Genomic DNA, 22590 nt, shown 5'->3' with positions numbered 1-22590 from the left:
CTTAATGAGACCACCTCATTACTCAAGAAAAAGAAAAAAGACAAAAGCGTATCAGGAACACCACTTTGTGGATTCTCTACTTTTGAGAACCAAGGAATTTTTCATTTTTGTGGATATATATGTAGAAAGATATAGACAGATCTCTCTCTCTCTCTACATATATACATATATATATATGTATATATGTACACATATGTACACATATGTATGCATATATACAAAAATATACATTTTTTTTTTTGCCTGGACTTTGGAAAATAGTACATCAGGTAAGCATTCCTCCCTTAAAATAAAATACATAGCTATGGAGTTTCTCTGTTCTCTTGCTTTGTCCCCATTTCATAATTCAATTAATCATTGGTAGATGGCCAGTTACCAACTCTTTTTTATTTTGGTTCCTAAGTATCATTCCCCTTTTTTGCCTCCACTTACATAGAAAAAACATACATACACACGTGCACACACACACACACACACACACACACAGATTGAAATGAAGATTTAAATTAGGACAGAAATGATGGGGCACCTGGGTGGCTCAATCAGTTGAGCATCTGACTCTTGATTTTGGCTCAGGTCATGATCCCAGGGTCGTGGGATTGAACCCTTTGTCAGCTCAACAGATGTGTCCATCAAAATTACAGGATGAGATATTTTTTGTTTTTTGCTTTTTTAATTTATATCCTCAGAAACTTCAGTTTTCTTGGCTCACATCAAAATTTAACTACCACATTAGCTCAGGCTTGAAATTCTTCCAGATAGGAAAGCTTGTCAACAAAATACTATGAAAACCTTCCTCTCTCTTATGCAGTAATTAAAGTTTTAATGTGTAGAATCTGATAAAATCACATAGCACTCCTCCATGCATTAGAACACACTCCATTTTCTCAAAAGTTTTGGCCACTAACATCTTCAAAGGAATTATGCAAATGAGAAAATTATAAACGTCAAAAACATTTCTCCCTCTTGTTTGACCAGCCCCTTCCGTGCTGACAGGGTTCTGTCTCACTTTGTGGTCCCAAATTGCTCACATAACTTACAGGGTAGTTGAATCAAGGCATCAAACATTTTAAGTGAATCTCATTTTACTGTTTCAAAAATATAAACAAGTGTTTATAATTCTTACACTATATAATCTTGCTCCAGAGTTGTTACTGTAACTTCATGATTCGCTGAATCAAGTATGTAATAGATTTTGGCACTAGTTCAAATTATTTTTCTATTCTGTTATTTTAAAATGTATTCGACAAAGACATTAAAATATGAGAATCCATTGACTGGATTTCTTTCTAGTCTATAAAAAGAGAGAAAGGAAAGAGAATAGATTGAGACAAAAGATAAAGCACTTCTGACTAACTTCCAGTGGGGTAGAGCTACACAATTTGTGTTTATAACTAGTGACTACAAACTGCAGCTCAGTATTTTACAGTGCCATATTGACATGAAAACCCTTAAACACCAGATGTGTATTCATCTGACCATCATTCACTAATTTTCTGCCTTCTTTAACCACCTAATAGAAGCTACTGAAATATCAGTGCTCTCAAGGGTAAGTTCATCTATTAGCATTTAATTTTTTTTAATGTCTATTTATTTTTGAGAGAGAGAGAGAGTGTGTAAATGGGGAGGGGCAGAGAGAGAAGGAGACACAGAATCCAAAGCAGGTTCCAGGCTCTGAGCTGTCAGCACAGAGCCTGACATGGGACTCGAACTCATGAGCTGTGAGATCATGACCTGAGCAGAAGTTGGATGCTCAATCGACTGAGCCACCCAGGCGCCCCTAGCATTTAGGCTCCAGAAGGAAAATGACTTGGTTTGGTTTGTTTTGCCTGGTTCATAATAGATGCTCAGTAAATGAATGATAGGATGAAAATATACAAATAAATATTTATATCCTTTCTTTGGGAAATTCACATTAAAATATTCCTGGTGAATTCTGCAATGTGATATTCCAATTATATCAATGCTAAGATCTCCCTTATTTTGGTCAGATCATGTCACCCACTGCTCCTAATTTCAAATCTACAGAACAGACTTGCAGGTCATATCCCCTCACCTCTTTTGCTCCTGACTCACTGTGCCACTGTCTCTAACATTACTCTTGCCTTAACTCTTGAGATTTCAGTCTAAGTATACATATATTCTTTCCCATACCCTGCCCTCTGTTTCTTGAACTCTGCTTCTAAAATGATCTAGTCCCCCTCTCTTGTCATACCTTAAAGCTTGTCATTGCCAATAGACTCTCTATAATCTCAGCTTCATGTAACCCATTCCCTGCTCACCACTTCCAACCTTTTCAGCTCACCCCGGCGAGTTCCCTTTGTATTTCTTCCAACCCATCAGGATCTCCAACTAATTAACCTTACCTTCTCTCTCTCTCTCTCTCTCTCTCTTTACTTCAAGTGACTCTACCCTCTCTTTGTAGTTCCTCATCTCCTTGATGTCCTCTTTTGCCTGGGCCCCAAGCTTAAATTCCACCATCACCATCACTCTGTAGACATACCCTCAGCTCCCCTACCCCTTACGGCTCCACTGAGGTCGCTTAGCCAATCATGGTCCTGGTTAAACCCAACTGTCCATTCACCCTGCACAACTGAACAGGAAAGGGAAAAACATACAATCATGCTAACTGGTCTCACTTTAAATTCATGATCAGGTACTTGAAGTGGTTCCTCAATGCCACCCAGCAACCACGCTGTACTTCTCTAAGAGACATCCAAGTGGAGATGTCCACGAGTCAGTTGATACATTAGTTGGCAATTCAGGAGGGTAACCTGGACTCTCCTAAACCTACTTCACCAACAGTTTTCTCCTTCTCAATTGATGGTAATTCCATCCTTCATGTTGCGAGGGCTAAAAAGCTTGAAATGATCCTTGACTCCCCTCTTTCTCTTACCCTGCACTTTTAATCCATCAGAAAACCTTGCTGGCTCTATCTTCAAAATTATTTAGAATTTGATCCAGACACTACCTTCACTGCCCTCATCCTTGTCGGACCAACCATCTTCACTCACATGAATGACTGCAAAAGCCTCCTAAATGCTATTTCTCATTTCTACCTTTGGTTTCCTACATTCTGTTTTCAAGAAAACAAAATAAAACAAAACAAAACACAACCTGAATTTTCCTTTAAAAATATTAAGTCAGGTCATATCACTCTTCTATAGATAACCCTAATTATGTTCTCATTTTACATAGAGTAAATGCCAAATTCTTTAAAACTGCCTCCTAGGACCCTCCCAGATCTGTTCTCCTCCACTCCTTTACCTCTGTGACTTCACCTCCTATTACACCAACTGTCTCTGCTCCAGTATAGCAACTCTGGCCTCCTTGCTGTTCTATTTCCAGAGCAAGCAAGTCCTAGGACATGCTCCTGCTCAGGGCCTTTGCACCGACCATACCCTGTTCCTGGAACACTCTTTTGACATATGCCTGCATGCTATTTAACTCTGCACTTCCTTGAAATGTCACCTTACTTCCTACTGTAACTACTTTTTTAAAGAATTGCAGACACTCTCTTAATCTTCATTATCCCACCCTAACTTTTTTTCATAGCATTTATCACCTTCTAGCATGCTGCATAGTTTTATGTATTATGCTGTTTCCTTTCTGAATGTAAACCACAAAAGGTCAGCTATTTTAGTGGTTTTTGTCTCCCAAGCACTTAGAACAGTATCTAGCACATATTGGACACTCAATAAATATTTTCTGGGTGAATAAAGTTATAATATAACTATTTGAAATGAAACAGATGAAAAGAGTACATTTTAATGCTAAATTGGCAGAATTTGAAATCTTAAGACATGATAGAAATAATCTTTAAGGGGTGCCTGGGTGGCTCAGTCGGTTGGTTGTCCAACTTTGACTCAGATCATGATCTCACGGTCTGTGAGTTCAAGCCCCGCATCAGGCTGTGTGCTGACAGCTCAGAGCCTGGAGCCTGCTTCGGATTCTGTGTCTCCCTCTCTCTCTGCCCCTCCCCCACTCATGCTCTGTGTCTCTCTTCCTCTCTCAAAAATAAATAAACATTTTAAAAAACTTTAAAAAAAAAGAAAAGACATAATCTTTAAGACTGAGAAATGACACTTCAATCTCTGATGAAGACCATATTCTGAAAAGTCAGCCTTATGTCCATCTACTGAAGGTGTGTTGGTATGGGGCAAATATAAAAAAAGGGAAGAAGAAGAAGAATGACTGAGAATTTATAGTCAGTGACTTAGAATTTGGAGGAAGGCGGGTCATATTACTATGCAGTTGGCAAAATTATACTTAAGGAAAATTTGAGGCTGAATATGCTTTTAAAATTCCAGGAGTATAGGGACTCAAGTCTTCTTAGATGAACTGAAGTATTACTTAATTCATAATGTTTTACAACTTATTTTTATTTTTTTTTTATTTTTAAAAGTTCTGTTTTGTTCTCTAGAGACTTTTTATTTTGCAAAAGAAAGAAGAATAAAGTCTACATAATAACACTAGCTTTCCTCATAACAAATAGCTCTTTCTTCTCCTTCCCTGACATTCTTCCTCCTGTAAAACCTTGCCTTTATCTCCCTTCTGCCATAACCCATATGCTTCCTATCTAGTCTTTCTTTCTTCCATCTACGTCATCTTATAAACCAACCACTCCCGGTTCCTGATCCTCATGCCTCAGGCCGGGGTGAACGCAACAACGTCCCAGCTTTCTTGACTCCTGTCTTCCTACCACGTCTGTAAGTCTGTAAGTCTGATAGACCATGAGTCTGTCCTGCACACACCTTCCAGAGAACTTCCCTGCAGCTGTATTTTCAGTAGAACGGGTCCCTGCTTCAAAGCTATAGGGAATGTTTCCCATGGGTCTTAACTCATCTCTCCAAACCTCAAGGCTATTTGTTGTCTGGTGTCTCCCAGAACAGTAGGAGTTGGGGCTTCGTCTGAGCCCCACTTGTCTGCGTTCCACACCACTCTTGGCCCTGAACTTTCTCTTTTCTGGTCCCCTCACCTGAAATACCACTGTCATCCTCTCCACACATCTACATCCAACATAGCCATTAAGGACTTCTATACTTCCAGCCTTCAGTGACCACTCTCTTTTCTGAACTGTCCCAAACCCACATCTGTGTTATGCAATTTTTTTTAACTTAGTGATACATCAGTTGACTTGGACATTAACTGCTTTACTTGTTCCATCTGGTTTTTTTCAGCAAAATGGTAATCATCTTGAGGGCACAAATCCCATTTTACACTCATCCCCCAGAGCTGACTCCACACTGATAATGTACAATAGGTACTTGATAAATTCCAATATTGATTTTAAGGAACAGTTTCTCCCACATTTTAACATCTCTAAAATTGGGATGTGTTTTATGATTAATGGTGTCTTACAAATGCTGTCAACTGCAAATGTATGAAATCGGCTGTAACTGTACATGTAGTTGTCACCTGAATTCATTAAGTTCACCATTGGTAGGTAGTACAGGTGTTGAATGTAATTGCCATTTTAAAATACCTTCAAAAAGTTTGCACTATGATTTGATACTGAAATGAAAAGTTATTGTGTATGCAGAAATGTACCAAAACAGAGCAGCAGGGTATCAATTTGATATCAGTGAAGCAAACATTCATTGTTGAAGGAATGACTATAATTCTGTATTCCGTGCAAAGCAACAACCAGCTGCTTTCTGTGACCTAAGAAATGATGATACTTACAAGTAAAGGAAGCTACTATATTTTGTTACTGGGATGCAAGCAAAAAAATAAAAAAGGCTTTTATATGCCAGGCAGTGCAACTGAGGGCTGGAGAATTTGCCAAATCCTTCAGAATGTGTACAATAATTTTCAAAGAAATGATAGACTGATACGATTGATTTAGATGTTGCACAGAGCGATCTTGAGATATTTTGTCATAATATCATTGTCATAAAATAATGGTGTGTTTTATAATTGATGCCATCTTAGATTCAATAAAATATGACATGTATTTGTGTGTGTGCGTGTGTGCGTGCCTGTGTGTGTGTGTGTGTGTGTGTGTGTGTGTGTGCATGTGTATCTTGCTGGCTTTGTTGTTTGATTGATGGTATAGTGAATTTCTTCTAGACTCAATTTAATTTTATTCATTGGAGCTTAATGAACATGATTCATGGATTCTTCTGGTTGTATTTTGTGGTTGTGACTTTAACTCTTTGCGTCCTCACCAAAGGAACTCCGGTCTGAGGTGGAACTGGAAGTGTTAGGAGACACGGAGGGACTCAACCTGTCTTTCACAGCAATCTGTAACAACGGTGCCCTCTTCCCACACCAAAAGAAATGCTCTCACATGAAGGTGGGAGACACAGTAAGTAGAGGGTCAATAGGTTGTCTGAAAAAAAATATTCAGGTAAGTCAGAAGTTACCTTATTGCACCGAAGATGAATTTTTTTCCTTTCAAGAATTTCAAAAGGAATTTTCAAAAATTTCGTAAGAAATGCTTTTGGAAGAGCCGATCCCCATGCAGCTCTGTTTCCTCCCATGCATTTTGGGAGGCTACAAGAAGATAATTAGAGTTTTCTTTTCCAGGCTTCATTCAACGTGACCGTGAGTATACCAAACTGCGAGAGAAGAAACAGGCACATTATCGTAAAGCCCGTGGGGCTGGGGGACACCCTAGAAATACTTGTCAGTCCGGAATGCAACTGCAATTGTCAGAAAGAAGTGGAAGTGAACAGCTCCAAATGCCACAACGGGAATGGGTCCTTCCAGTGTGGGGTGTGTGCCTGCAACCCTGGCCACATGGGTCCTCGCTGTGAGTGCGGGGAGGACACGCTGAGCACAGACTCCTGCAAGGAGGCCCCGGATCACCCCTCCTGCAGTGGAAGAGGCGACTGCTACTGTGGGCAGTGCATCTGCCACTTGTCTCCCTACGGAAACATTTATGGGCCCTACTGCCAGTGTGACGACTTCTCCTGCGTGAGACACAAAGGGCTGCTCTGCGGAGGTAGGCGGCGTCTAAGTCCAACTCACACTGTGGCTGTGCAAGTATCGAGGAGGGGCCTTGCATCCTTTGAACCTTCCACAGTTGCCTGGGCATAGTAGGTGCTCAATAAGTATTTGCTGATCAAGTGAATGTGTTAATCTCTAGACGTAAAGTAACTGATCTTCTCTTGTAGTTTTTCTGGCTCTTACATTCTCTTGGGGTGAGATGCCTGCCAATTCAATTTACATCTCTATTGTTGTTTCCCTAAGAATAAGTAGGCAAAAGAAGGTTCTTTGGTTATTATCCAGACTTCACAAAATTGCATGTAATCTGAACTCTATTATCTTCCAGACTTTCCTGGATCAGGTTTCCAGATATCTTACCCATCTCTTCTTAAAAAAAAAAAAAAAAAAAAGGGGGTGCCTGGGTGGCTCGGTCGGTTCACCGTCCGACTTCGGCTCAGGTCATGATCTCACGGTCCGTGAGTTAGAGCCCCACGTCGGGCTCTGTGCTGACAGCTCAGAGCCTGGAGCCTTTTGCAGATTCTGTGTCTCCCTCTCTCTCTGCCCCTCCCCTGTTCATGCTCTGTCTCTCTCTGTCTCAAAAATAAATAAATGTTAAAAAAAAATTTTTTTTTAATGTTTATTTATTTTTGAGAGAGAGAAAGAGAACATGGGGAGGAGGGGCAGAGAGAGGGAATCCCAAGCGGGCTCTGAGCCATCAGCTCAGAGCTTGACGCCGGGGCTCAAACTCACAAATGAACCATGAGATCATGACCTGAGCCAAAATCAAGAGTCAGACACTTAACGACCGAGCCACCTAGGCACCTCTTAACCAACTCTTTGGAAAAATAAAAAGCAAGGATGCTTAAGGAGCATATTGCCAAGGACAAGGGACACAGAAATACTAAATGAACTTTCAGGGCCTTCATTCATTCCACACATATTTATTAAACACCTTTTATGTGACAGATACTAGATTAGGCACCGGGTATAATAAAGATGAATAAGGACATGTGTGAAGAACGCTATGGAAAGGGTAAAAATGAGAAATTGCTTGGAAAATTTTTAAGATCAAGAAAATTTTGGGGGCACCTGGGTGGCTCGGTCGGTTAAGCATCCGACTTCAGCTCAGGTCATGATCTCACGGTCCGTCAGTTCGAGCCCCATGTTGGGCTCTGTGCTGACAGCTCGGAGCCTGGAGTCTGCTTCAGATTCTGTGTCTCCCTCTCTCTCTGCCCCTCCCCTGCTCATGCTCTGTCTCTCTCTCTGTCAAAATTAAATAAACATTAAAAAATTTAAAAAAAAAAAGAAAGAAAAATTTTAAATAGCAGAAAAGTGTATGTTTTAAAAATCCTTTGCACATGGAAAATTGCTACAGTTTAAGACCTAGTCTAAGAATAGTTTAAGAATAACTATTATAAAGTCATTCTGATATATATCCATATATTTAAGTATAATCTATCTGCATAAGAATTACAAATGTGTTCATATTCTTTAAAATGATATAAATTTGTGTTACGACTGGAATATTAACTAACTGCTGAATTGAAGCTCCCAATGTCTCCCTTTTTCACAGTGTGTGAACAGGCAGCTTTTCAAAACAGAAAGCCATTATCTTTTTTTTTTTTTTTCTAAATTTTTTTTTTCAACGTTTATTTATTTTTGGGACAGAGAGAGACAGAGCATGAACGGGGGAGGGGCAGAGAGCGAGGGAGACACAGAATCGGAAACAGGCTCCAGGCTCTGAGCCATCAGCCCAGAGCCTGACGCGGGGCTCGAACTCACGGACCGCGAGATCGTGACCTGGCTGAAGTCGGACGCTTAACCGACTGCGCCACCCAGGCGCCCCAGAAAGCCATTATCTTTAAAGAAAACTAAGCAAGTTATGTTTTCAAACCACAGTGTCGGGAACATATAAAAGAGACTGATTCTCGGGAAAAAAAGGCCTGAGAAGAGCAGCCTCAAAGAATTCCAGGCTCTTTGAAAAAACCGTGTGATGCCTTTAGAAGCGTACCTCCATTTCATTTCTTTGCGGTGGCTCTTGCTACCAACAAGTTCCTCCGAGGCCGCCTTCTTTCTTCTCCCCAGAGAGCGAAAAATTTAGGGTCTGTCCAGACTGAGACACTTTTCTCTCCCCTTTCATTCAGAGGTCTATTTCCTTATTTAATGGGTGTGTTTCCAAACCCATATCAGTTCTCTTCTCACAAGATTGCAGGCAGGAGACAGCCTGAAGCCTGCGGCTGTCACCATGTCTTGAACAGAATATGCTCCGCAGATTCCCAGATTGCATCTCTCATAAAACTCTTTGAATAAAATATGTTCTCAAAACATTTGAAATTACCTTTCAACAAAATTCTATGTGCAGCCTAATATGATATGATAGCAATAGTACCCCTACCTATATTTCACCCTTTAAATCTTAAATCAAAGAATTCCAGAGCAGTGCTGAACTGTGCTTAGCAACACAGTTCTTACTGTTTCTTAATGGTCTTCTACTGCATTTGGTACCACGTATGCACACGGAATTGAACTCTTTAAAAAGAGTGGACTTGATCTGTGCCTCGTAGTTTGAGAGGTCTGGCAGTAGGGCCTCTCTTTGTATCAGATACAGTGATTGCTAGAGAAGTTCTGTCTAGAAAATGCAATTATTTCTGCAGTTGGACTAAGAAAACTTCACTAATGCCAGGTTCCTTCATATTTGGGGATACTTTACAATTCTCAATCATTAGTTTCTCAGAAGCTATTTTGTTTGTAGCAACATCGCAAAGGATGTTACTAGATCATTAGTAACTTTCTCTTTAAAAAGGTATAATAAAAGCAAGTACTATTATTCAAATTCAACAAATAGTTGTGGAGCACCTACTAGGTGCCTGGCATCGCATTTCGCGCAGGGATGAAAACTGTGACTGGCTCTGTGGTTACTGTCGTTTGTAACAGAGGCCAGAGTGTGCTAATGATTCACTTCTCGGGCAGATCTCTCTGATTTTACAACTAATTCGCCCTGCAATGTGCCACTTCTCTGAAGGGCTATTACCACAAGGTTCTTCGTGTACTTTCTTTCATCCACCTATAAGTACTCCATTGATTTATTCCCTTGCCCAAATTCCATTAGTCCTTTGTATTTTGATTCTAAGAGATGGGAAACTAACAGGCAAAAGGCATTACAGAAAATACTTCCTGCCATTATGCACTTACAATTATCAGTCAATGGCATTCCAGAAAGATCTATCCCTCTGAAAAGAGCCTGACCATTTTTTTTTATCTTTGTTTATCATCTTGCCTCTGCATGAAGCAATTGTGTGGGTCTTCTTGTTGTTTTTGTAGTTGTGGATATATGAGCAGGTAGTTTAGATAATTGGTTGCTTGTGAATATCAACTAGCAACAATATGGTGGATGGTTCTGGAAAGCCCACAGAAAGGTTTCTAAATTCTGACAGAAGCTCTTGGAAGAGTTTTCTAAATTTCTGCTAAATAATTCTCTTTTTGTAAAGTTTATTTATTTATTTTGAGAGAGAGAGAGAGAGAAAGGGGGAGAGAGAGAGAGAATCCTAAGCAGGCTCCACACAGTCAGTGAGAAGCCCAACGTGGGACTTGAACTCATGAACCATGAGATCATGACCTGAGCCAAAATCAAGGGTCAGACGCTTAACCAACCAAGCCATCCAGGCGCCCCTCTGCCAAGTAATTCTTACATGCAGTGATACACTTGGGCATTCACAAAGGAAATGCACATTTCATTTGACAATATTTATAAATCATATTAATTTTCTGGAATAAACTTCAATATAGAAATCTATCCTTATTTTGAGAATAAGTTTCCCCTTTTGCTGAGGAAGGAACCAAAAGCAATTGTAGTTTAGAGGATAATTTAGATGAGACATGTCTGCTGCAAGTTCCCATGTGTCTCCTCCTTCAAGCAGCTTTGCTCTGCCCTGGGTTTCTGCAGCTTTGCTCTCATTGATCTCCTACCTCTCAGTCGTCCTGGTAAGATCCTTTTTTCTGATCACATTTTAAATGCTGATGCTCTCTAGGGCTTTTTTCGCTCTATCTGCTTTCTCTACCTGATCCACAACAGCTTTAATTGCCATCTGTCTCTGATGGATCCAAACCTCAACACTCTCTCTATAGATATAGATACATAGATACATATATCTGTCTATTAGAATGTCCCACAGGCCCCTCAAACTCAACAGAGCCAAAAATGAACTCATCATCTTCCCCACCCAAAGATGCTCTTCTTCCTCTGCTTCAGAACAATGTATTCATTCAACAATTAAGCACTACTCTGTGCCAGGCACCACGGATAAGGCAGCGAGCATGAGCTGGCAGCCTCCATTCCAGGTCAGTAAAAAGGTGCACCGTTCACTGAGCAGCCCAGTCTGGTTACCTGGGGAAGATTCCATCCCTCTCTCTCTTCCCCTCTCCCTCCACCCTGGCAGCAAGTACACTATGACCTTGCACTATTCCAACCCCTGAACTGTATCCCCTTTCCTCTCCATCCCCACTGGCACTCTTAGGGCCTCATGTCTCCTCGCCTCTACTGCTGCAACACCTTCCCGAGTGGTTTTCCTATCTCTCGTCTGACCCTCTCTACTGATGCCAGGATATTACCAGACACATATCTATTTGTTCAGTCTCCCCTCTACTTAAAATTCCATAATTGTCAGGATAACAGGTCTTACTTTAGCCCATAAAGCTTTTCATGTGATTTCTGTGATGTGATGTGATTTCTGACTTTCCATGGATCTTTCCAACCCCCGCCTCCTCCAACCTCCCCTCCTGCCACAGCTCCTGTGCACCACTGGCTCTGTCTATATGAAACTACTCTGGGTATCATGCAGGTCACACAAGGGTCACCTAGGTGGCTCAGTTGGTTAAGCGTCCCACTCTTGGTTTCAGCCCAGGTAATGATCTCACAGTTTCATGAGTTCAAGCCCTGAATCGGGCTCTGGGCTAGCAGCTCAGAGCCTGCTTAGGATTCTCTTTCTCCCTTTCTCTCTGCCCCTGCCCCACTTGCACTGTCTCTGTCTCTGTCAAATAAATAAATAAAACTTAAAAAAAAAAAAAGCCGGTCCCATGATTACACACTTCTGTCTTTTACCTATGCTTTTTTGTCTGCTTAAAATGCATATAAACGTCTTCTACCTTTTATCTGTATCTTCCAAATTCAGCTCAAGCATCACCTCTTCTGGAGAGGTCTCCAAATCTCTGGTCCAATTTGGAAACTCTCCTTCTGTGTACATAACACTTATCACACTGCATTGTATTTATTACTGGTGGTATTTATTTGCCTGTCTCCAACACTAGCCTATAAGCTTAGTGACCTTATTTAATTTTGTATCTTCATGCCTAATGCAATCTTTGGCACATGATATATGCTCAATTAAAGTTTCTTAAACAAATGAATTTGTTGAGCACTCACTGTATGCCTGCAGGACATCTAATTGGTGAATGTGAAGTAGAAGATTTACACATTATCTCATCTGACCACACCGCTGTAAGATTTTATTCCCTCTATTTGATAGATGAGGCTTTTATGATCTCTCAGCTTGAATGATGTAGAGGTGGGTATTACCCAGGTCTGTGCTGCATCTCTATCTTATGGTACCATAATTAAAAGGAAAAAATTGTAAAAACAATTTAAATACACACACACACACACACACACACACACACACACACACACACATAATCACACCCTCCCCCCCCCCCCCACAAGTTGCTGTTATAGGCTTCTGGATTATCTCATTTCATCTGGCTCTAAGTTCTGTTTGATATAACATCAGGTAATCAAATCAGTCTTCAGTTAAGAGACCAGATCAATAAATATACATACTTAGCAAAATTTGTTCCATAAAATATATCTATGCTCACTGCTTCCCCTCCCACCCCCACTCAACTTTTTTCTCATTCTTCTTCTTCAGTCTTTCTAATGGTGTTTAAAGGCAAAGAGAAGGGGCGCCTGAGTGGCTTAGCCTGTTAAGTGACCGACTTACGTTCAAGTCATGATCTCACAGTTCATGGGTTCGGGCCCTGGATTGGGCTCTGTGCTGACAGCTCAGAGCCTGGAGCCTGCTTCGGATTCTGTGTCTCCCTCTCTCTCTGCCCCTCCCCTGCTCACGCTCTGTCTCTCTGTCTCTCAAAAATAGACATTAAAAAATGAAAAACAAATAAATAAATAAAGGCAAAGAGAAAAGATGGTCCCAGAATCAGAAGTGGCGTGGGCCCTAAGCATCACCGGGTGTTTGTTTTACAGATAACGGCGACTGTGACTGCGGCGAGTGCGTGTGCAGGACGGGCTGGGCGGGCGAATACTGTAACTGCACCACCAGCACCGACTCCTGCGTCTCGGAGGACGGGGTGCTCTGCAGCGGGCGAGGGGACTGCATCTGTGGCAAGTGTGTTTGCACGAACCCGGGGGCCTCTGGACCCACCTGTGAACGTTGTCCTACCTGTGGCGATCCCTGTAACTCCAAACGGTAATGTCTCAACTTCCCTTGGTCTCTTTACTCGGACCTCATATTGCTTTTGGTGGGTTTGTTCTCCGAGCATCCGCCCAAATACACAGACCCACAGGGCCCCTGTGATTGTCAACCTGGAACGTCAGTGTCCGACTTGACTCTTTCTTTGTCCTGCTTATCCAGGACCACAGTGTCACTCACATTCCTGCTAGAAACAAGCCTGGGGAAGCTGAGCTGATGTCCCACACTGATAACATCAGGTGGCCTTTCACTTACAATACCAGCCACACAGAAGGAATACCCTGGAGGTAGACTGAGGACATCCACATTCAGTACCTTTTCAGGGGAAACAGACAAGCTTCTTTCTTATCTAGAAGTTTAAAGCTTGACCTTCCTGATTCATTCCTATCTATAGACTCGTGGAGGCAAAAAAGGCAGAAAGAGGATCTTGGCTTTCCATTTCTTCCCTCTTCTTTACCTCTCGTGCCTTTTGGCACCTCCCTCTGGTTGTCATTCTACACAGCTATTGTGTTTTGTATTTTCTTTTATACCAGATGAACAACAACAACAACAACAACATGTTTTTGTTTTGCAGTAAAAAAAAAATCTATTCCTTTGGTTGCTAGCTAACTTCTTCATGGGTAGCGGGGGCAACATTTATAGGTCAAACAAAGCAAGTCTCCAAATGGGCTGTGTGATGACACTGCAGAATATAATTTATTATACAGTGAACACTGCTTAAGCAGTTCATAGTTTCGTTAACTCCGTACCTAACATGGTAACATTTGCATTTCCAGTGTAAACTAAGTAAGCAAATCAATATTCACTCAGTGACTCCTCACCGTTCAGGTGTCAAAACTTCTCTGTCACTGTGCCTGGACATATGCCAAGAGATGTGTGGGGACATAGTTAGACTTAGTTGAACGGAATTAAATGTAAAACGTCCTTTCAGGATGTTTCTCCCATTATTTATCTGCTTCACCTTCTCTGTAAACATGATTTAATTTACATCTGGTTTATATAATGTGAAATTAACAAACCAGGTAGTTTGAATTTGAGGGATCAGGTAATCTCCTTGGTGTTTCTGTTAGCTTTGAGTGTTTATATTAGCTTTGAGATGTGTCCATTCTTCCATTTATTCATTCATACATTCGTTTATCAAACAGATATTAAGTACCTACTGTTCACCAAGGGCACATAATGATGACTGAAACAGTTATAGTTCCTGCCATACCAGGTGCTAAGAATCTAGTGGGAAAGACAGACATTTTTTAAAGTAATTATAATGATATCTGAGCTGACAGTTACAATAAGGGATATAGAGGGGACTGTGGCACTATATGGCAGGCCTACCACCCTAGCTTCGGCAGACATCAATGAGACATACAAACGGTAGAGGTTTTAAGGGTTTCCACAATGTCCAGCAGACCCCTGCAAAGCCACTCTAAGTAAATATATAACCTAGATAAATGCAATATACTTGCATTGCAAAGGCAATTTCCAGACAAGACTTCTCTCCCCACCCCCACATAAACTGCTGCTTCTTAGCCCTTCCTACAAAGGCATTCAGAGGTTTGCACTGTAAGAGAACTAACTGGCAGGAGTCAGGGAAGGCTTGCCTAGGGCACTGCAGTTTCAGCTGATACTGAGGGAAACACTGATGGCACGGCTGTGGGGAATGTTTCCAGCACTTACAAGAGCATACATTTGCATGGCCTGGGGAAGAGAGAGAGGCAGGATGATGAGTGCCCATAGTAAGAGAACTTTGGCTGTTTTGGATTACGCCATACAGAATCTGGTTATAAAGTGATTTTTAGCACAACATTAATTCAGAGTCTGAGTTTTACTCTGCTGTGGAGACATCATTAGAGAAGCTTAATTCCTGGGCTATGTTCTTGAAAATACACTTTTCTGTAAGTAGAGTTCGTTTATTAAAAAGCCCACATTAATGGGGACCCAAGCTGTAACCCCAGCTTTTGAAAATATGCCTATAAGGCTTAGACTCATTCAAAATAGCTACAGATAAGTGAATCTTTGAAATAGCCTTTCATGACATGTATGAATTCTTCGAATTCTTCTCAAAACAGATGATTTCTGTTAAGAAATTAAAACTTTGTTTAGTCATGAATCATATTTTAACAGCATAAACCTTTCCCAGGAAAATGTAAAATGAACAACAACCACCAAAAAAAAAAAAAAAAAACCCTAAATCAAACACCAATATAAGTGTGTCTTATTATTGGGGTTTTTTTGTTTGTTTGTTTGTTTGTTTGCTACTTAACCAATCAGAAACAATTATCAGAGATAAATGAGGATAACAGCTATTGTCAAGCCTGGTTCAGGAAACACTGATTACTAAATGGAATCGGAATAAAGCAGTTTCCTCTTGAACATCACTCAAATATCTTTCTGAAAGTAACAAAAAGCAACATCCTTTATGAGACACTCCTACATCATGAGCCATAGTAACAGCATTAAACCATTAAAGCAAAAACCCAGCTACATATCTGTTTTCCAACAACATGAACTGATAAACTCTACTGAATAATGTTCACAGGAGCTGCATTGAATGTCACCTGTCTGCCGATGGCCAGGCCCGAGAAGAATGTGCTGACAAATGCAAACTAGTTGGTGTGACCATCAATGAAGCAGAAGGTTGTACTTGTCTCCAGTTGCTTTCTTTTTCTTAACATAGGTTTTGAGAACAGAAATGCCGTGAAGTGCTTTTCAGTAACTAATCTCATTTGAACCAGGGCATTAGTTCAACACTAGTTTTGTTGTTGTTGTTGTTGTTTTAAGTTTATTTATTTTTTGAGAGACAGCGGGAGAGGCAGAGAGAGGGAGAGAGAGCATCCCAAGGAGGCTCTGCACTGTCAGCGCAGAGCCTGACACGGGGCTGGAACTAACGAACTGTGAGATCATGACCTGAGCCAAAACCGAGAGTCAGATGCTCAACCGACTGAGCCACCGAGGCGCCCCAGCAGCATTAGGATTTAAGAGTAAATGCATTCCGTAAGGCCAAAAACATGATGGCCTGGGATACAAGCAATTTAAAGTCATAGCTATTCTATTTGGCTTCAGCTCTGTTGGCAAGTTCACCTCTGCCTCACAAAAAACAACTGCAGAGAATTCCAGAATGCTATGTTTTTAATTAGAAAAGAAGAAAATTTGAAAAACAGCTAAATGTTAATCTCTTAACCTGAAATCATCCTCTATCATCTGATTGCCCTATATGAAGACTGGACAAGGCAAAGTATGATATGGGTTTCCTGAGAGCAAGCCTCAGGCACAAGGCAGTTTCTGGTTAGTAGCCGTTTATTCCTCCACCCCTTCTCTGTGCTTTCTGAACATGAGTGTTACATGGCCACCCTTAATTCCCTGTTGCCTCACTCCCCCAAAACAAGAAGGGCCTGTTATCTTTAACTGCTACGCAAATTCTGCTCTTGCTTTCACCTGTCATTTTAAAATTTAATTATTTAAAATAAGATTCTTTTTAAAGGCAAAATGTCATCTCAAATACTTAAATAGGTTGTATTTTAGCTGGCAAGGCCATTTAAACAAATAATTTGTAAAGAAGATGCCTGACTCCTCCTGAAGGGCCAATCTAGGGGGATTAGTTTTTCCATCATCCCAAGCTCTCTGCATTCCCATCTTGCTCAGGCAGAACCGCTCGCTGCCCTACACACGAGAGCAGTGACCAAGATGTATCTCAGGCGAAGTGCAATAATCAAGACAATTTATGACACTCTAGGATACATATCTTGAAGAGACAGAAATAAAGAAATTAATTCATTTCCAAAGAGGAATAAGTTAGTGGCATTTATTGTTTTGAAAATTACCTACATTGTTTCAAAATTGAGATTTCTGACTGTGCACAGTTGAATATGCCTGCACGGAGGAGCATGATTAGTGCTCATAAAACTCCTCTTCTGTTCTTTTCTGGTGACTAAAGATAAATATGCCGAATAGCCATAAATTGGACAAGATGGTGTGTACCTTACACTAATACTGAAAGCAGGATGCAGTAAAAGCACTGAGGAAAGTAACATTTGTGGACCGTCCACATTAGTAACTAGTTCAAAGTCAAAGCATATCCCCGGGCTTCATTTCACAGCAAACAGTTGAGATATTTAGCAAGTGTTTCTAAGAAATGGCTAAAAATTGCCGAAAAATGTCCTGCAAATTACTAGAACACCATTCACCAGTAGCATGGGAAATCTAATGTGCTAAGGGGAAAAAAGGAATAAACCTTGGAAACATGTAAGTCATGAACAGAGTTGCTATATTTAAATACACGGTTTTCAAGTAATTATCATAAATTCGTGGATTTCAGAGGAACATTGGGCCTCAAGTGGCATTTAAAATATTTGCATTATTCTTTTTGTGTAATTAGATAAATTATCTTCAAAATAGGGGAAGACAATTATTTGTAACTCAGAAACTGAAAATATTAACTGGATTTCTAATACCATTTAAGGCACTAACCTTGTTGAATTTAAGAGAAAAAACATATTTGTCAGCCTGTGAATTAAAAAGTTACTTTTCTGGGGTGCCTGGGTGGCTCAGTCTGTTGAGTGTCCAATTCTAGATTTTGGCTCAGGTCATGATCCCAGGGTCGTGGGATCAAGCCCCATGTCAGGCTTTGCACTGAGTGTGGAGCCTGCTTATGATTCTCTCTCTCTCTCTCTCTCTCTCTCTCTCTCTCTCTCTCCCCCCTTTACCCCTCCCCTGCTTGTGTGCTCTCTCTCTAAAATAAAAAACAAAAATAAAAATGTAAAAGTCATTTTTCTAATGAGACTTTTATGAGTTCTATTTCAACTTATGCAGTTATGTCATTGATCACATCACCTTGAAATTATCATCATGTGTTTGCTCTCACATAGGGTCTTCTCTCAGCCCCACCTTTTCCCGACAAGGATATGGAGAGTAAAGTAGAAGAGCAAAACTTTATAATCCAAATACATCGTTCCTCAGCTCTGCTGTGGGGACTTGTGTGAGCATTTCTAAAGACATGTGGCTTAACTTTACTCATTCCATTTTAGTGAAAGACCCTTTTTAATCTACCCCAACATTCAGGTACTCAGAGCATTATTACTCAAAGTGTGTTCCATGAGAACACTAATTCTAAAAGTGTTGAATGGAAAATAGCATCCACGGTCATATAAATTTTGGAAATGGGGAGCTAAGCTTTTTGTTTATTTTGCGACTCCTGAAAAATTATGCACATTATATTAAATATGCATTGTGAATTTTCAGGAGAGGCATAGAAGGAATTGGAGTAAGGAAGGATTCCCAAACTTGTTTGACCACAGAACCCTTTTCTTTTTCCTTGGGAAACTGTTTCTCTGAGAACTACTGACCCAGCCCCAAAGCACAGGTCCTAAACACATAGGTGTCTTAATTCAGTGGTACAGATGGTTTATATTTCTATATCCTTCCTGGACCTTCCCGGATGCTGGCCTCCTCACCCCCATTCTCACATTTCTTCCTTTTCTAAGTATAATTTCATGGACTGCCCGAGACCTTATTTTCATTGTATTATTCTGGAGCAGCACTGCTGGCACTTAATAAAGAAGAGTAAAAAAGAAAGGTCCATTTCTTAATGAACAACAAAAGAAAACCTTAGCAGCTAATTATGCAAATCTTCAGCCCAAGCTGGACTCTTTCATTGCACATTCAATAATACCATTTTAATACCCAAACACTACAAAACTGGCTAAATCTAGTCATAACAGTCATGAAAAGGAGTGGTGAAGTAATTAAAGCAAGAAGGGAGTCATGACGCAAAGGTCATATTAACAGTTCCATTAAAAACTTAAATAATCCTAGTGAAGTAAATTAAGCCTCCCTGTGCTTCAGTGTAGCTATTTAAAAGAAAATAAAAGAGCAAGATTAATATTACTGAAAGGAGTATTATAAGCTATCCACATATTTTCTACCTTAGAATAAAATGTTCCGTTAAGTAAACTTGGGAGGAAGAGTGGTTGTGCACAGTCATGGTGGAGAGGAGGAAGGGGAGAAAAAACACTCTAACAAGAAAAAGCATATTCTCCAAGACTTCATGAATTCTAGTTAATTGGAGTGGTTTGGTAGGAGGACATGTGGTAAAGGTTATCTAAAAATGACCAAAGTATGAATTATATATGCAGTGCTATTGCATGAAATAAATGCAATAAATAAATCCCAGGTGATTTACATGATCATAAACATTTGGGAATGACCAGATGAGAATGATTTATAATTCGACTTCTTAATATTCTTATGTAAATAGATGCTTCTAATGGATTCAAAAGCAATTTTTTCACTTAAATTTATCATCTGAAATCTTATTAATAATGGTAAATGTTTTACTCATTCCTTTTTTTCATAGATAATATGAGCATTCTTCTTATAGACCCTGACGTGAGGTTTTTATCTTATAAATTAAATGCAAAACCAACTTAATATCTTCCTTTCTGTGGCTACAGCATTGTTGAACAAAAAATAGCATATCATTTACTTTGTTAGAATCAGAGGAACACATGTAGATTCTGTTTTGTTAAAGCTCATGTTTAAGCTAATGGGAAAAGTTATAGATCTAGCAAGAGTATGTCTAAGGTTATCTGAGACTGTCCCAGTTTCAATATTCTGACTCACTGTGTCATCATACACTAATATTGGATCATATGTCAAAATTTTAGGTTAAAAGAAAACATTTGTTCCATTTACAGGTTTCTGAAAAAAGTTTTTGCATCATTTGTATCAAAAACAATATCATTACAAAGTCTCCAACTTAGAAGATAGGAGAATTTTAAGCAAGATTCTTTTTTTTTAATTTGGAAAATGCTACATAATTTTGGCATAGATACCAAAACTCTAAAACTTCTGATAAATGGTACTAACATCTTGGATTGACCATTTTACTATATTTTCAGTTTCTGTATGACATTCATTTTCTGCCTCTTGAATAAGCTCAATAAGAGTTTATTTGAAAAAGATTTGAAGAAAACTGGATTACGTTTGTTTTTTAAACTAAAAAAGGGGGTTATACTGAATAGTAGGCAAACTGTCAACTGGGTTCCTTTTAATCTGGGGTTTACTTTCATCCTACTAGTCCCTGAGCACATAAGACTTCAATGGCCATTTCCTGATATTAATGTATATTTACTGTTGTGACAATACATGACCATCAACTTGACTGTGGGAAAGGCCCCCTTAGAAGTATCAGTATCAGTTTGGGCTGTGCAGTCTTTTTCTGAAATGTAATCTAGGCTTCCTCCCAGATGCTCCCAGCCAAGAGGAACATACAGCCCTCTCAATGCCACAATCAAGGCCATTCTATTCCCAAAACATCTAGGCATACCTGCCTTCAAGTACTTTCACTCTATTGAAATCCTGCTCCCATTAGTTTGATAAGTGCATTTGATGGTCAGTACTGATTGACCACACCTGGAACTGTTCTTCTGGAACATGAGTAGAAACTAAAACCTCAGTGGTGGGAAAAATCCTATGTCCTTTTGATTCCTATTCTGCAATGTCAAAAATTCCTATTTGCATATTAAAACTCAATGCCACTTTGCTTTAAAAATAATCTCTTTTGGAATCTCATTTAATCTAATGAATGACTCCTTTATCTGCAGATTTTTCAAAGGATAGTTCTGTTCCCTGTTCTCTGCAAGGAGAAAATGAATGTCTTATTACATTCCTAATAACTACAGACAATGAAGGGAAAACCATCATTCACAGCATCAATGAGAAAGGTGGGTGGCATGCCTTCTATTGTCAATGGTAAGTGATACCACGTGGGGGAGGAGGAAACAACCAGAAAGACACTTGGGGTAGCTTTCCACGAAAGGCATTTCCAGAATTTTGATGGAGTGCTTCTACTTTCCCAGGGATTGAAATATACCTGTTGAGAGGTTTGATATGGTCCAATGTCTGTTACTTAGACCACAAAACATGATGAGCACATTTGTACCAACCATCATCTCCCCAAAAGCTGGCTGAGGGTTTGTAGAAAGATGGACTGACTGAATGCAATGTAAGCAAAAGGTATATCTTTAAGAAAGGCTAACAGGGAGGACCATAATACTCTAAAAGGATGAGATTTGCATCAGGCAAACCTTGGTTCAAATCCTGCTCTAACCACTTAATAGTTGCTTGACATTCTGGAAGATACTTGCCTCTGAGTCTCCTCATCTGTAAAATGGGAAAAATAATAGTACCATCTTCTAAGGGTTGACTCAAAGATTAAATGGAATAATGCATATAAAACATGTGCCAATTCATAACCTACAACAATGGGTCATTGAGTCAGAAAAGACATGAAACATCAAATGAAGAAGAAAGTGATCCACAAAGGAAGTCAGGGTCCTTAGCTTCTTAGGTTTTCAACACACCAGCTCATGGAGTTTGCTTAGGACCTGGGAAGCTCTCAAGTAAAAATCTCGAAAATCTCAGAGAGAAGTTTATATTGGGTAGAAAATAGTGGAAAAGATACTTTTGTCTAGAAGTTTTAAATTTTAGTGAGTATCAGACTCACCTGGGGAGCTTGCTAAACTGCCTGCATCCTGAGTCAGCAGGTGTGATGTGTGTCCCAGGACTCTGCGTTTTAACACTACTCTGCTACAGATGGCTTCCAGACCTCCCTGCCTGCATTCTTAGATATTCACAAGTGCCTCACCTTTTCTGTCTTCAATTAATGACATGTTCCCAAGTCTTTCTGGCAGAAATGACACCTGCATTAAATCAGATCGCTCCAGCTCTCGTCAGCAACCTCTTCCTCCTCCTACCCCCAAAAGCGTGGAGCCTAAGTTCTGCCCCAGACAACAGCAGCAAGGGAAGGCTAGCAGGCAGATGTATTTTGTTGTGTGTGCTTGCTTATCAATGTGTCAACAAAATAGTAACTCCTAAGTTTGAAACCAAGGATATCAAACTGCCATCACTAAAGTGTGTAAAAACGAAAGCAATACCAATGTAACCAAAAAGTAAGTTCAAGATACTATAAACCAACCAAGAAAACATGATTAGAAAAATATCACAGTATAGTATTAGGGTCAAGGGGAGGCAGAAGTCAGCACAATACAAGATACAAGAGTATGATTGTGACCTTGGCCTTGAAGCTCAGGTGGGCAGAGTGCACCTGGAGACTTGCTCTTGAAAATCTCCTATGAATCAACTTCTTTGAAATGCATATATAAAATGCTTTGTAGAGGCCATT

At 40.0% G+C, this 22590-nt stretch overlaps 1 protein-coding gene across 2 annotated transcripts in view; it reads left to right on the top strand.

Moving 5' to 3' along the window:
* The window catches only part of ITGB6 (integrin subunit beta 6), a 78167-nt gene that overhangs the window by 40351 nt on the left and 15226 nt on the right, over window positions 1-22590 (top strand). For both annotated transcript variants that reach the window (XM_030324396.2, XM_030324398.1), the window contains 5 exons: window positions 6176-6310; window positions 6532-6949; window positions 13187-13409; window positions 15949-16046; window positions 21011-21130. In XM_030324396.2, the coding sequence (XP_030180256.1) occupies window positions 6176-6310; window positions 6532-6949; window positions 13187-13409; window positions 15949-16046; window positions 21011-21130 (994 nt within the window). The remainder of the gene's footprint in view (window positions 1-6175; window positions 6311-6531; window positions 6950-13186; window positions 13410-15948; window positions 16047-21010; window positions 21131-22590) is intronic.

Source organism: Lynx canadensis, chromosome C1 (genome assembly GCF_007474595.2).
Source record: "Lynx canadensis isolate LIC74 chromosome C1, mLynCan4.pri.v2, whole genome shotgun sequence".
NCBI lineage: Eukaryota > Metazoa > Chordata > Mammalia > Carnivora > Felidae > Lynx > Lynx canadensis.
The sequence above is the reverse complement of the archived record's forward strand: the minus strand, read 5'-3'. Positions and strand labels throughout refer to the sequence as shown.